The sequence below is a fragment of the Sus scrofa genome, chromosome 3, assembly GCF_000003025.6.
Source record: "Sus scrofa isolate TJ Tabasco breed Duroc chromosome 3, Sscrofa11.1, whole genome shotgun sequence".
Classification (NCBI taxonomy): domain Eukaryota; kingdom Metazoa; phylum Chordata; class Mammalia; order Artiodactyla; family Suidae; genus Sus; species Sus scrofa.
This window is the reverse complement of record NC_010445.4, coordinates 4,031,293-4,043,176: the sequence shown is the minus strand read 5'-3', so window position 1 is coordinate 4,043,176 and position 11,884 is coordinate 4,031,293. Positions and strand designations below refer to the sequence as shown.

At 55.7% G+C, this 11,884-nt stretch overlaps 1 protein-coding gene across 3 annotated transcripts in view; it reads left to right on the top strand.

Moving 5' to 3' along the window:
* FBXL18 (F-box and leucine rich repeat protein 18) overlaps positions 1-11,393 on the top strand; it is a 47,822-nt gene extending 36,429 nt beyond the window's left edge. Inside the window, exon 5 of one of the 3 annotated variants that reach the window (XM_021086046.1) lies at positions 9,303-11,393. In XM_021086046.1, coding sequence (XP_020941705.1) covers positions 9,303-9,330 — 28 coding nt within the window. In that variant the 3' untranslated portion in view covers positions 9,331-11,393. Of the gene's footprint in view, positions 1-96; positions 2,363-9,302 lie in introns of those variants that run through there. The other 2 variants (XM_021086042.1, XM_021086043.1) reach the window with 2 other exon arrangements.

Here is an 11,884-nt window from a genome sequence, read left to right as displayed (position 1 = left end):
TGTGTGGCCTGGAGCCGCCCTCTACATGAAGGCTCCGGGGCTGCGGGGACCCAGTCAGTTTAATTTTTACTTGATACCCATGTTTATATTTTTCAGTTGTGGCAAATGTGCACGGCACGAGGTTTACGACTGGACCGTTGTGATGCTGTGGTTCGGGGCAGTCGGTACCCTCACCTTGTCGTGTAACCATCACCCCCCATCTCGAGAACCCTCTCCATCTTCCCGCGCGGAGACTCTGCCCCTCTGCCCACCAACTCCAGTCGCCTTCCAGCCCCTGGCACCCGTCCCACTGTCTGTCTCTGTGAACCTGACTCTTCTAGGGACCTCATAGGAGTGGAATCGTACCGTGTTTGTCTTTTGGTGACTGGCTTGTTTGTAGCGGCAGTTTCAGGCAGAAGCTTCCTGAAGGGGACCTGGGCTCTGGGAAAGGGATCTGCCCGCAGCCAGCGGTGGATGGATGGTGGCTTGAGGTCAGGGCAGTGGGGAGGCATCTGGGGAGGACCTGGACTTGGGAGGGGCCGTGGACAGGGGTGGGTTCCAGAGGTGCTGCAGGACAGTGACTAGGGCAGGGACCTTCAGGTGGGCCGAGGAGGGCTTGGTGATGCCTCCTGAGCCCCGGGATTGGTCCTTGAGGCGGGAGTCACCTGAGCTGCAGGTAGCGTGCAGGCAGGAGCCTCCGTCCTTCCCGATGCTGCCTGAGCCGTCACCCACGTTGGTGTCGCCACGGGTGGACGGTGCGAGGGGTTCCTGCAGCAGCCCCCCAAAAGGGTTTGCAGACTTGAGCAGGGGCTGGGCTGCCTTGGGGGGGGGGATGGGAGCCACGCTGTCGCTTCTGGGCCTCTTCCTGGTGGGCAGTGGGCAGGGTTTCCAGGGGGGTCCCCTCCCCACCACAGGGGCTGCCCCTCCAGGGACACAGCCTCAGTCGTGGGCCTTCGCACATGTGCACACACCAACATTCACCACCACCCCACACACTCATCCACTCACAACTGCACACGCACAGATTCACAAACACCCTAATACAGGCTCACGTGCACACATCCACACACACCTGACACTCACACCGCCCTCACAGGCAGGTTCACAAACACCCCACTTTCGTGTTTGTATGACACACGCATGTCCCAACCATTCTCACAGGCACGTGTGTGAAGTCACACTTAGAATCACACACTGGCACACACACTCCACAGTCCACACAAGATGCCCCACACACTGAGTCAGGCTCACGAGGCCCTCGCCCACCTGCATTCACACCCACCCTCGCCCGTTCACATTCCTGCCCATCTCACACTCACACACGAGCACTTACGGGGATTCACACGTGCACATATTCACCTCTTTGCTCACACACCACACAGGTGCCCTCCTGCCTTCACACGCTCATGTACACAGACACACACTCACCTGCACGCAGGCATCCACTCACACGTACATTTGCACACCCCCCCACAGATAATCCTAGCTAGCATTTGTCCTCACACCTGCCCACCCATCCATGTTCACAGCCAGTCACACGCAGACACTGCACACACAACATCCAGACATACACTGCAGTTCCCCGTCACTGGCAGGCTCGCGCATGCACTCCTGTGTCACACCCGCACAAAGGGACCGCCTTGATTTTACACACGATTCAGCTAAAGGGGAACTCTCTGTCGTGTTCGCCCCAGGAGCCTGGACACACGCCGACAGGAGGAACCACAGCGAGAGAACAATCCCCTGGAACCCCTGCCGGCCTTTTGGTTCATGTCTTTCGGGCCTTTGTTCTCAGCCTTTAAACCGTCTGTGGCCTTTAAACCGTCTGTAGCCGGATCGGCAGGTTCGGTTCGGGTCCTGGTTGACGCCCACCACGGCAGAAGCCTCCTGCTGTGTTTTCCCTGACCCGTCAGGGTAGGGATGCGGCTTTGCCCTCCGGCCTGTCCCCACCACGGGCTGACTACGCCACGTGCCTCCAATAGCCTCGGGCCCGAGCGTTTGTCTGTATTTAGAATTCTTTCCTTAGGAGAGACTCTTGGTGGTGAAATTTCTGGGCCTAAGGAGGAATTGTTTAAGGCTGGGAGGAGCTTTCAGGAAGCCGGAGAAGCAGAGCTGTCTTTGAGGGGTGGGTTTAGCGTCTTTGCAAAGGATGGTGGCCCACAGCTCAGCCCTTGGCTTCGGGACGTGGAGGCCCCCCAGCGACCGCTCCCTGCACGGGGAGGGAGGCTTTACTTGCTAAGCGCCCTGATTTCCAATGTTCTGATTCCCCAGGACACGGATGATTATTAAGCCATGCGAGTGAGCAATGCAGATAAACTAGAATTAATTTTCTTTCTTTCTTTTTTTTCTTTTTTTTTTTTTGTTTTTTATGGCCACACCGTGGCATATGGAGGTTCTCAGCCTGGGGGTCCAATCAGAGCTACAGCTGCCTGCCTACACCGCAGCCACTGCCACGCCATATCCGAGCAGCGTCTGCGACCTACACCACAGCTCACGGCAATGCCGGATCCTTAACCCACTGAGCAGGGCCAGGGATCGAACCCGCAACCTCATGGTTCCTAGTCAGATTTCTTTCCTCTGAGCCACGACGGGAACTCCTAAAATTAATAAATGGAACAGGACGTAAGTCCTGTCGAATGGTGACACCCCACCATTTGCCTTTGTGTCCAGGGAGGGCGGCGACCCCCAGTGGGTTATTCCAGAATTGGGGGGTGTGGTCTCAGAGGAGCCCAGCTTCTCGCTCCCACTCACCTCCCACGGGGGCCCTGGGGGCAGCCTCAGGACAGGCCACCTGCCAAGGTAGAAGATGGCCCCGAAGATGTCCAGGCCCTTGTCCCCAGATCCTGCGGCTGTGCCGGGTCACCGGCAGAGTGGAATTGGGCTTGCGCAGCAGCAGCTTTGAGATGGGGAGGCTGTCCTGGCGGACCCGCTGGAGTCAAGAGCGCCCTTGCTCATCGAGGGGGACCTGGAGGTGGCAGCAGGAAGACTCAGCCCAACGCCGCTGGAGCAAGAGGCCGCAGGCGAAGGGTGCAGGCGGTCTTCGGAAGCCGGGAAAATCCAGGAAACGGACTCTCCCCTGGAGCCGCCGGAGTGACCCAGCTCCGGTGACATCTTTATTTTAGCCCAGTGGGACTGGAGTCCGATTCCGACCTCCAGAACTGTAAGAAAATTGACTCGGGTTGTTTTAAACCACGAAGCCTGTGGTAGTGACACAGTGTCGGCAGCAGGTCAGGGATGCACCATCGGGGCGTCCCCACTCCCTCTCCCATCCTTCCCGCACTCACGGGCCGCCTGCAAGGTGAGGGAGGAGAACAGGGGAGTCCAAGAATGACGGAAAGCAAGTCCCCGTCGTGGCGAAGCGGAAGCGAATCCGACTAGGAACCATGAGGTGGCGGGTTTGATCCCTGGCCTTGCTCAGTGGGTTAAGGATCTGGCATTGCTGTGGCTCGGGTGTAGGCCGGCAGCTGCAGCTCCGATTGGACCTCTAGCCTGGGAACCTCCATATGCCTCGGGTGCAAAGAATGACAGGAAGGAAATGCAGGTGCATTTCCTGCAGGTAGAAAGATTTCTCTATGTGTGTGTTCCATTTTATTTTATTTTTATTTTATTTTTCGGCTGCACCCCTGGCATGTGGAAATTCCCAGGCCAGGGAGAGAACCTGAGCCACAGGAGGGACTCCTAAACCACCAGGCCACCGGAGAACGCCTGGTGTGTGTGTTTTAATTCTCTTCTTTTTCCAGATTTTCTGTTGGGCACAGATGAAATTCTGAATGTAAGCAAAAAACATCCACATAAAAACAAAGTGATAAGGAGTTCCCTTGTGGCACAGTAGGTTAAGGATCAGCGTTGTCACTGCAGCAGCTTGGGTTGCTACTGTGGCTCGGGTTCAGTCCCTGGCCTGGGAACTTGCACATGCCCCTGGAGCGGAAAAAAAAGAAAAAAACCCACGAAGTGAATAAAATAATTTCGTTAGGGAGTTCCCTGGTGGCCTGGTGGGTTAAGGATCTGGCATTGTCACTGCTATAGCTCAGGTCACTTCTGTGGCTTGGGGTCCATCCCTGGCCCAGAAACTTCCACATGCCATGGGTGCAGCCAAAAAAATGTCATTAAAAACATATTCTAGGAGTTCCCGTCGTGGCTCAGCGGTTAATGAATCTGACTAGCATCCATAAGGACACAGATTCCATCCCTGGTCTCGCTCAGTGGGTTAAGGATCGGGCCTTGCCCTGAGCTGTGCTGTAGGTTGCAGATGCGGCTCAGATCCCCTGTCTCTGTGGCTGTGCTGTAGGCCGGCGGCTACAGCTCCGAATGGACCCCTAGCCTGGGAACCTCCGTATCCCACGGGTGAAGCGCTAAAAAGACAAAAGGACAAAAACAAAAAATCCAAAAACAAAAGCATATTCTAGAATGAAGCTCTCAGCAAGATCAGATCTGCTGTAGATCTAATAAAACAGAAAAGCGTTCACGGTTTATTAATCCCAAAGGCAAGTTGCAAGATCCCCTTCAGGATATGGTGCCCTAGTTTGGTTCAAAAAGAGGCCTTCGCAGGATGAGCTGGTGCAGAGCGAAATCTGGACCAGCCGCACACGGATTCACCAGCTATTAGTGGAGGGGTCTTTGGGGGAGCGGGCTACCCAGAACGAGGCTGGATCCTGTGAGGTCTCGCTGGTGATGGGGACGAGCCCTTCCTAAGGTGGGGGGAGGAGAGCTCGGCGCCAGCCCTCGAGGGGGTCCAGGCACCCCTCCCTGGCTCCGGGGGCCGAGGGCAAATCCTTCAAAGACTTAGCCGGGTTTTTAGCAGAGAGAAGCCATATGCTTTGTGCCCTGTTACCTTGCTCTGCAGAACAGGCCAGGGGGGCTCTGCTCCCTCCCTGCAGCCACGGCCTGCCGCCGGCCACCTGCTCCGGGCCGCGTGCCAGGGGACACTGTGTGGTTTCAAGCCGCAAAGCCCCGCTCTCCTCCTTGGCGGGGAGGGCGTGAAAGGCCTGCATTTCTTTTAACCTTTTCTTAAGAGAAAAAAAAAATGACTGCCGAAAATCGCAGAAAACAAAGAGCTTGCTGAGTTATCATCGAGTGTAGAAGCAGAGTTTTGCCACTCGGGTCACCACCACCTCCCTCGCCCCCTCCCGTGTCGCCTGTCCAGCCAGCGCGCCCTTCGCTGCTTCTCGGACCAGCCTCACAGCCCCGCAGCTCGGCTCACTCGCTCTTGCACAGTTTCCATCTGCTGAGCCGAAAGTCCTGGCCAGAGGTTCCCATCCCTCTGTCTCTCTCCTGAACAATTTACAGCTTGAGAGCCTGCGCCAACGGGCCTGGAGAGCTTCCCACTGTCTGCATGTTGCTGACGGCCGCCCTCAGAGCCGCTCAGCCTCATCTGTGTTTCCTGCAAACTGGAAGCTGCTTCCAACTCAGGTGCAAGTCTTCCTTGTGAAGGTATTCTTTTATGCTGATTTCGATCTCGTTTAACAAGTAATGCTTTTTTTCCCTTTGCCCCACAGCATATGGACTTCCTGGGCCAGCAATCGGATTGAAGCCACAGTCTTGACCTACGCTGCCGCTGTAGCAACCCCGGATCCTTCACCCCCTGTGCTGGGCTGGGGATCCAACCTGTGTCCCAGGGCTCCAGAGACGCCGCTGATGCTGTTGCCCCACGGCGGGAACTCCTGCCCCGTGTTCGTTTTGATGGTTTCTGTGGTGCACCTATTTCTGCCTCCCGTCATCCACACTGAGACTGGTGACAGCTCTAATTATTTACTCGAGTTATTATCTGATTCCCAATGATTCGACATCAAGGTGGTTTCTCATTTTTGGCTTTTGCAAACAATGCTGTGGTGAGCCTTCTTATAAACGTAGTATTTGCGCCTAGTTTTTTCTCCAGGACAGAAAGCATTCTTAGGAAGAAAATTTCAGGGTCCAAAAGTGTTTAGAGTTGGAGGTGTCAGTGCACGTGGCTCGTCCATCCCCAGAAAGAACAGACGCCTTGTCCCGGGACTGAGCAGGAGTCGGTTTGCATCATGAGGCTCCACGGGCTCCTCCATCCCCACCTGGACGGTAAGAAGCCACTCCCGGGGCAGATGCTGGTCCGTTGTCCCGTCTCAGCGCCCAGGCTGGGCATCGGCTGGGCCTGGCCGCTCAGTGTCTGGGGACTTGGATTCACTCAAAGAAGGAAGAGGACTTCCCGTCGTGGCGCAACAGAAACAAATCCGACTAGGATCCATGAGGTTGTGGGTTCGATCCCTGGCCTCCCTCAGTGGATTTGCCATGAGCTGTACAAAAAAAAAAAAAAAAATCAAAGAAGGAAGAAAAGGTAGCAATTCTTCCGACCAGTTTGTCACAAGTCAAGCTTTGGGAACCCTTGTGACTGTCAAAACAAAAGCAAAAAACTGACACTAGAGATTTTTGTTCCTAGAATGCCTTTAAAGGTCTAAATCTCGGGGTTCCCGTTGTGGCGCAGAGGAAACGAATCCAACTAGGAGCCATGAGGTTGCAGGTTTGATCCCTGGCCTTGCTCAGTGGGTTAAGGATCCTGTGTTGCTGTGAGGTGTGGTGTAGGTGGCAGATGCGGCTCAGATCTGGCACTGGTGTGGCTGTGGTGTAGGCCGGCAGCTGTAGCTCCGATGCAACCCCTAGCCTGGGAACCTCCATATGCTGTGGGTGTGGCTGTTTAAAGCAAAAATAACATAAAGTTTTAAATCTTAAGCCAACAGTCGAGCACAGCAAACCCTGGATGCAGTAGGGTCATTGTCCAGCTTTACGTGGGTGTGGGTGGTGCTGGGCCTGCAGGCGAGTGACACACCCGCAGGTGGCAGAGAAAAGAAGCCAGCCAGTCCCTACACTGCGGACCCTCCCTGGCCCCATGGTGCTGCTTGCTGTCTAAACACACACACCACCTGTCCCCCATCCCGCCCCCACCCAGTGCACAGTAGGTCCTGGGTAATTGTGCAGGGTTTGGGCACTGGCCATGGGCCAGACTTCGGGGCCCCGCACGAGTGTGGTCCCCAGAGTAACTCCAGCCTCAGTGCTGCCAACCCTGGCCCGGCCCCTGGGCTCCCCGGCCCCCACCCCCGGGCCGCCACCCTTGCCCACCACCCCTTGCAAAGGCCCCCGCAGCCCCCAAGCATTTGTTCTGCAGCCGGAAAGCTTTTGCTTCTCCCTCTATCCCTTGCCCGTTTTTTGGGTTTTTTTGTTTTTTTTTTTCCTTTCTTTTTGGAAGCAGTGCTGTTCGGAGATAATAGTGCTTCTGGGAAACAGGGCTGAGAGTCTTGTTTGTTCAAAGAAAATATTTTCCTTCTACACACAAGTGCTGTGTTTACGCCATAAATCGGCCTCCTCCGCTTCTGTCCTCCCGCCCACCTTTCTGCTGGCATCTGTCCCCGAGTCGAGCTGGGCCCAGGCAGGGGGGGTGGGGTCTTTAGAGCCTCCCTCCCAGAAGCGAGTCCTGGCAGCCCCGCTGGAGGGACACCTCGGGGTGGGGGTGGGGGTGGGGGTGGGGGCTGGGAGCCGGAAAGGCTCAGGTCCAAGGGGGCTGTCGGCCCTGGAGGCCCCCCCCTGCCTGATCACAGCTGGGTCCCCCCACGCGCCCCCCCCAGGAGGATCTCCCCCCACCCCCCCACCCAGTCTGCCCGTGATAGGCTTTGCATATGTGCTGTTTTATTTTTTTAATGATTTTTAGGTTTTCCATTAGAGCTGGCTGACAGCGTCCTGTCAGTTTTCTCCTGCACAGCAAGGTGACGCAGTCCCACATACACATCTACATTCTTTTTCTCACGTTGTCCTCCGTCCTGCTCCATCGCAAGTGACTAGATACATACGTGTTTGAGACGCTTGAGGCTCGACAGCCATGGGGCTGCAGGGCTGGGTGTGATGGGGCCTTAGGGGTGGGGTTCCCTCTCCCCCCACCCTCTGCCTGGGCCTGGGGGCTGCTGAGGCTGGGGTGATATGGGAGCAGATCCTGGCGTGGCCATGGCCGCCCCCTGGCCCCACTCAAGGGGGGAGGGCACAGCCATGTCCCCCCCAGTTCAAACTGGGGGTGTCAGGGCTTTTGCCGGCTCCCAGCCCCAGCACCTGCTGGGCCCACGGTGGGCACCAGCATTTCTCTCTCTCTCTCTCTTTTTTTTTTTTTTTGGTCTTTTTGTCTTTTTAGGGCTGCACCCACATTATATGGAGGTTCCCAGGCTACGGGTTGAATCAGAACTGTAGCCGCCGGCCTACACCACAGCTCACAGCAACGCCGGATCCTTGACCCACTGAGTGAGGCCGGGGAGCGAACCTGTGTCCTCATAGACGCTAGTTGGGTTCGCTAACCACTGAGCCACGACGGAAACTCCCACCGGCATTTCTCTCGACTCATCAAAGACCACATCTGGTCACCGGGCACCTGCCAGCCCCACGGCACCAGGGTCTCAGCTGCCCCGAGGCACTTGGAGAGGCCTGTGGCTGTGGCCTGTGTCCCCGTGTGTGCCCTCGGCCACGTGCCCCATCCCCCACTCCCGTCCGTCTGTCCGTTCACCTGCTGCTGGGAGTTCACCCGGGTGCCAGGATGTGGCTCTTGCAAAGAAGGCTGCTCTGAACATTGGCGTGTGGACGGACGTTCGCTTTCCTTGCTCTCAGGTAAAAACCCAGGGCGAAGTGTCTGCGTCGGTGTCTGTTGAGCTTTTTAGGAAAGTGCTGAACTGTTTGCCGAAGTGATGGCTCCATTCGCCCCCCCCCCCCCCAGCAGCCGAGGGTGCGAGTTCCTGTGGCCCCGCACCCTCGCCAACACTGGGTAACATGGCTCCTTCCTTTCCAGCTGGTGTCCGAACCTCCTGCTGATTGTCTTTTGCCTTTTGCCAGGGACTAACGACATTGAGCATCCTGTCAGGTGCTTATGTGCTTATGTGGCATCAGTGTATCTTCGTTGGTCAAGGGTCTCTTCCAATCTTGTGCCCACTTTTTTTTTTTTTTTTTTTTTTAAGTTCCCGGGCCAGGGATTGAACCCTTGCCGCAGCTGTAACCTGAGCCACAGTGGTGACAAAGCCGGATCCTTAACCCACTGAGCCATAAGGGAATGCCATGCTGTTGCTATTTGAATAGCTGAAGAAATCCTTCGTCAGATATGTCTTTTCTCCTGGGCTATGACTTGCCATTTCTGTTTCTGTTTCTGGCCACGTTTGCAGCACGTGCGAGTGACAGCAGTGACGCACGACACAGCAGGGGCAATGCCAGATCCTTAACCTGTGGCCTTTTTGGTTCTTTAATGTCTTTTGAAGAACAAACAACTTTTTTTTGAGGCAGTCCAGCTTACTAATATTTTCCTCTTATAACTTGGCACTTGTGTTGTTTTTCAGAAATCTTCGCCAAACCCAAGGTCACTAAAGATTTGTCTCTCATGCTTTCTCCAACAAATTGTGTGGCGTTCGTGTTTACATCTGGTCTTCTGATCCATTCTTTTGGTGAAACACATCCACATTGCTGTGTAGCCGTCAGCACCGCCCTCTCCAGAACGTTTTCGTCTTTCCAAATGGACCCTGTGTTCCCGTTAAACACCGGCCCCCCAGCCTGCCTCCCCCAGCTCCTGGCAGCCACCTCCACTTCCTGCTCCATGACCCTGAATATCTAGGACCCCACAGAAGTAGAGTCCCACGGGATTCGTCGTTTTGTGTCTGGCTCATTTCCCTAGCACAGTGTCCTCCAGCTTGTCACATAGGTCAGAATTTCCTTCCTTTTTTAAAGCTGAATAGTATTTCATTGTGTGGTTGGACCAAATGGTGTTTATCCATTCATCCGCTGATGGACCCTTGGGTTGCCTCCCCCTTTTGGCTCCTGTGAATCCTGTCCCCATCCACAGGTAACCTTGCAGTTCCCGTTGTGGCTCAGCAGTAAGGAACCCAACTAGTATCCATAAGGATGCGGGTTCGATCCCTGGCCTTGCTCCATGGGTTAAGGATCCGGCATTGCCGTGAGCGGTGGGGTAGGTTGCAGACACGGCTTGGATCCTGCAAGAAAAAAACAAAAATGAAGAAAAACAAGTGCGCAGGAGTTCGGTGTTCTTCCTTTCGTTGCCACCCCTTGTTATTTTCTGGGTTTTGAGTGTAGCCAGCCTGGCAGGTAGGTGTGCAGCGGCGCCTCATGAAGGTCTTGATTTGTCTGTCGAGGTGTTTAGTGAGGTCGAGCATGTTTTTCCCCTCGGTCTGTCTTCTTGGGGAAAATGTCTCTCCAAGTCCTCAGCCCTTTTCTTTCTTTCTTTTTTTTTTTAGGGCCGCACCCACAGCAGGTGAACTTCCCAGCTAGGGGTCGAATCGGAGCTGTAGCCGTCAGCCTACACCACAGCCACAGCCCCGCGGGACCCGAGCCCCGCCTGGGACCTCCACCACAGCTCCCGGCAGCACCGGATCCTGAACCCACGGAGCGAGGCCGGGACTGAACCCGCATCCTCATGGATCCTAGTGGGGTTCGTTAACCACTGAGCCACAAAAGCGCACCCTCAGCCCATTTTGCCATCTCTCCGTTTGTGTTTGTTGTTGTCGTGCTGTTTCTTCTTTCTCAGCCCCACTCGTGACTACCTCTGCCGTCCAGCCCCCAGGACACATCACCACCTCACCCCTGGGCCTTCCTCCCTCCCTCCGCAGTCACTGGCTCCCCCAACCCCAATTCTCTTCCTTCCGCTGGTCCACGCAAGCCGGGGGACTTCACCTGCCTCTGTGGAGGAGGCGAGACGGGGTTTAGCTGAACAAAATGTAGCCAGCCAGGGGTAGACGGCTCCACTTTCAAGTTTCTTCGCCTCTAACACATTTGTTTAGTGTTACCTAAAAGTAAGATGTCGAGCTGGAATATTCCGTGGTGGACTAAAGCGTAAATTCCGGAAGGAACCAAAGGATGCTGTGTGGCCAGCCTCCCAGATGGCTCCCAGTGATCCCTGCATCTGGTCTTCCGTCCCCTGGGTCCCCTCCTGTCCCGTATAGGGCTGACCTGAGTACAGGGTAGGGCAGGAATGATGGGGACTGGGTCGGAGGAGATGTTGCAGCTCAGCTTCCCTCCCTCCGGACCCCTCGCCCCGGGGAAGCCGGCTGCCCTGCCGTCGGGATGTAGAAGCCGCCGTGTGCAGAGGTCCCCGTGGCGAAGAACTGAAGCCACCTGCCAGCAGCCACGACAGGGACCCATCTTGGACAGAAGCCCCAGCCAGCAGCTTGACTGCAGCCTCCAGAGAGGGCCTGAGTCAGAACCACCCAGCCGAGGTGCTCCTGGATGTCCTTCCCACTGAAACCGGGTCACAAAACAGCTGCTCGTTGTTTGTGCTGTTACCTTTGGGGGTAAGTTATTGTCCAGCAACAAATAACACCTGCAGAGTCTCCATAAATAACTATTCAAAAGCAGGGAGCCATGGGAGTTCCCGTTGTGGCCCAGCCGAAACAAATCTGACTGGTATCCTGAGGATGCGGGTTCAATCCCTGGTCTCTCTCAGTGGGTCGGGGATCCGGCGTTGCCATGAGCTGTGGTGTAGGTCGAAGACTCCGTTTGGATCTGGCGTTGCTGTGGCTGTGGCGTCAGCCGGCAGCTGCAGCTCCAATTCGACCCCTAGCCTGGGAACCTCCATATGCTGCAGGTGCGGCCCTAAAAGGCAAAAAAAAAAAAGAAGTTGGGAGCCATCGAGGCCACTGGGGATTTGGGTGGAGGGAGAGGTGTTTTCTACGTGCAGGAATAAGGAGAGGCTTCGTGGAGGAGCTGGAAACGAGCTAAAGGCTAAAAGCTATGAATGGACGTGTCGCTTGGGAGGCGGGAGGGGCGAAAGGAGACGGAGCAGCGGGGAGGAGCAGGTATGCCAGTGACAGACGTCGTCCCGTGTGTTCTCAGCTTCCAGCCTTTTTTGTACAATTAGCAGAGTTCTTCCGATGATACTACATTGAAATAGCTTTACAAGTATAATAACAGC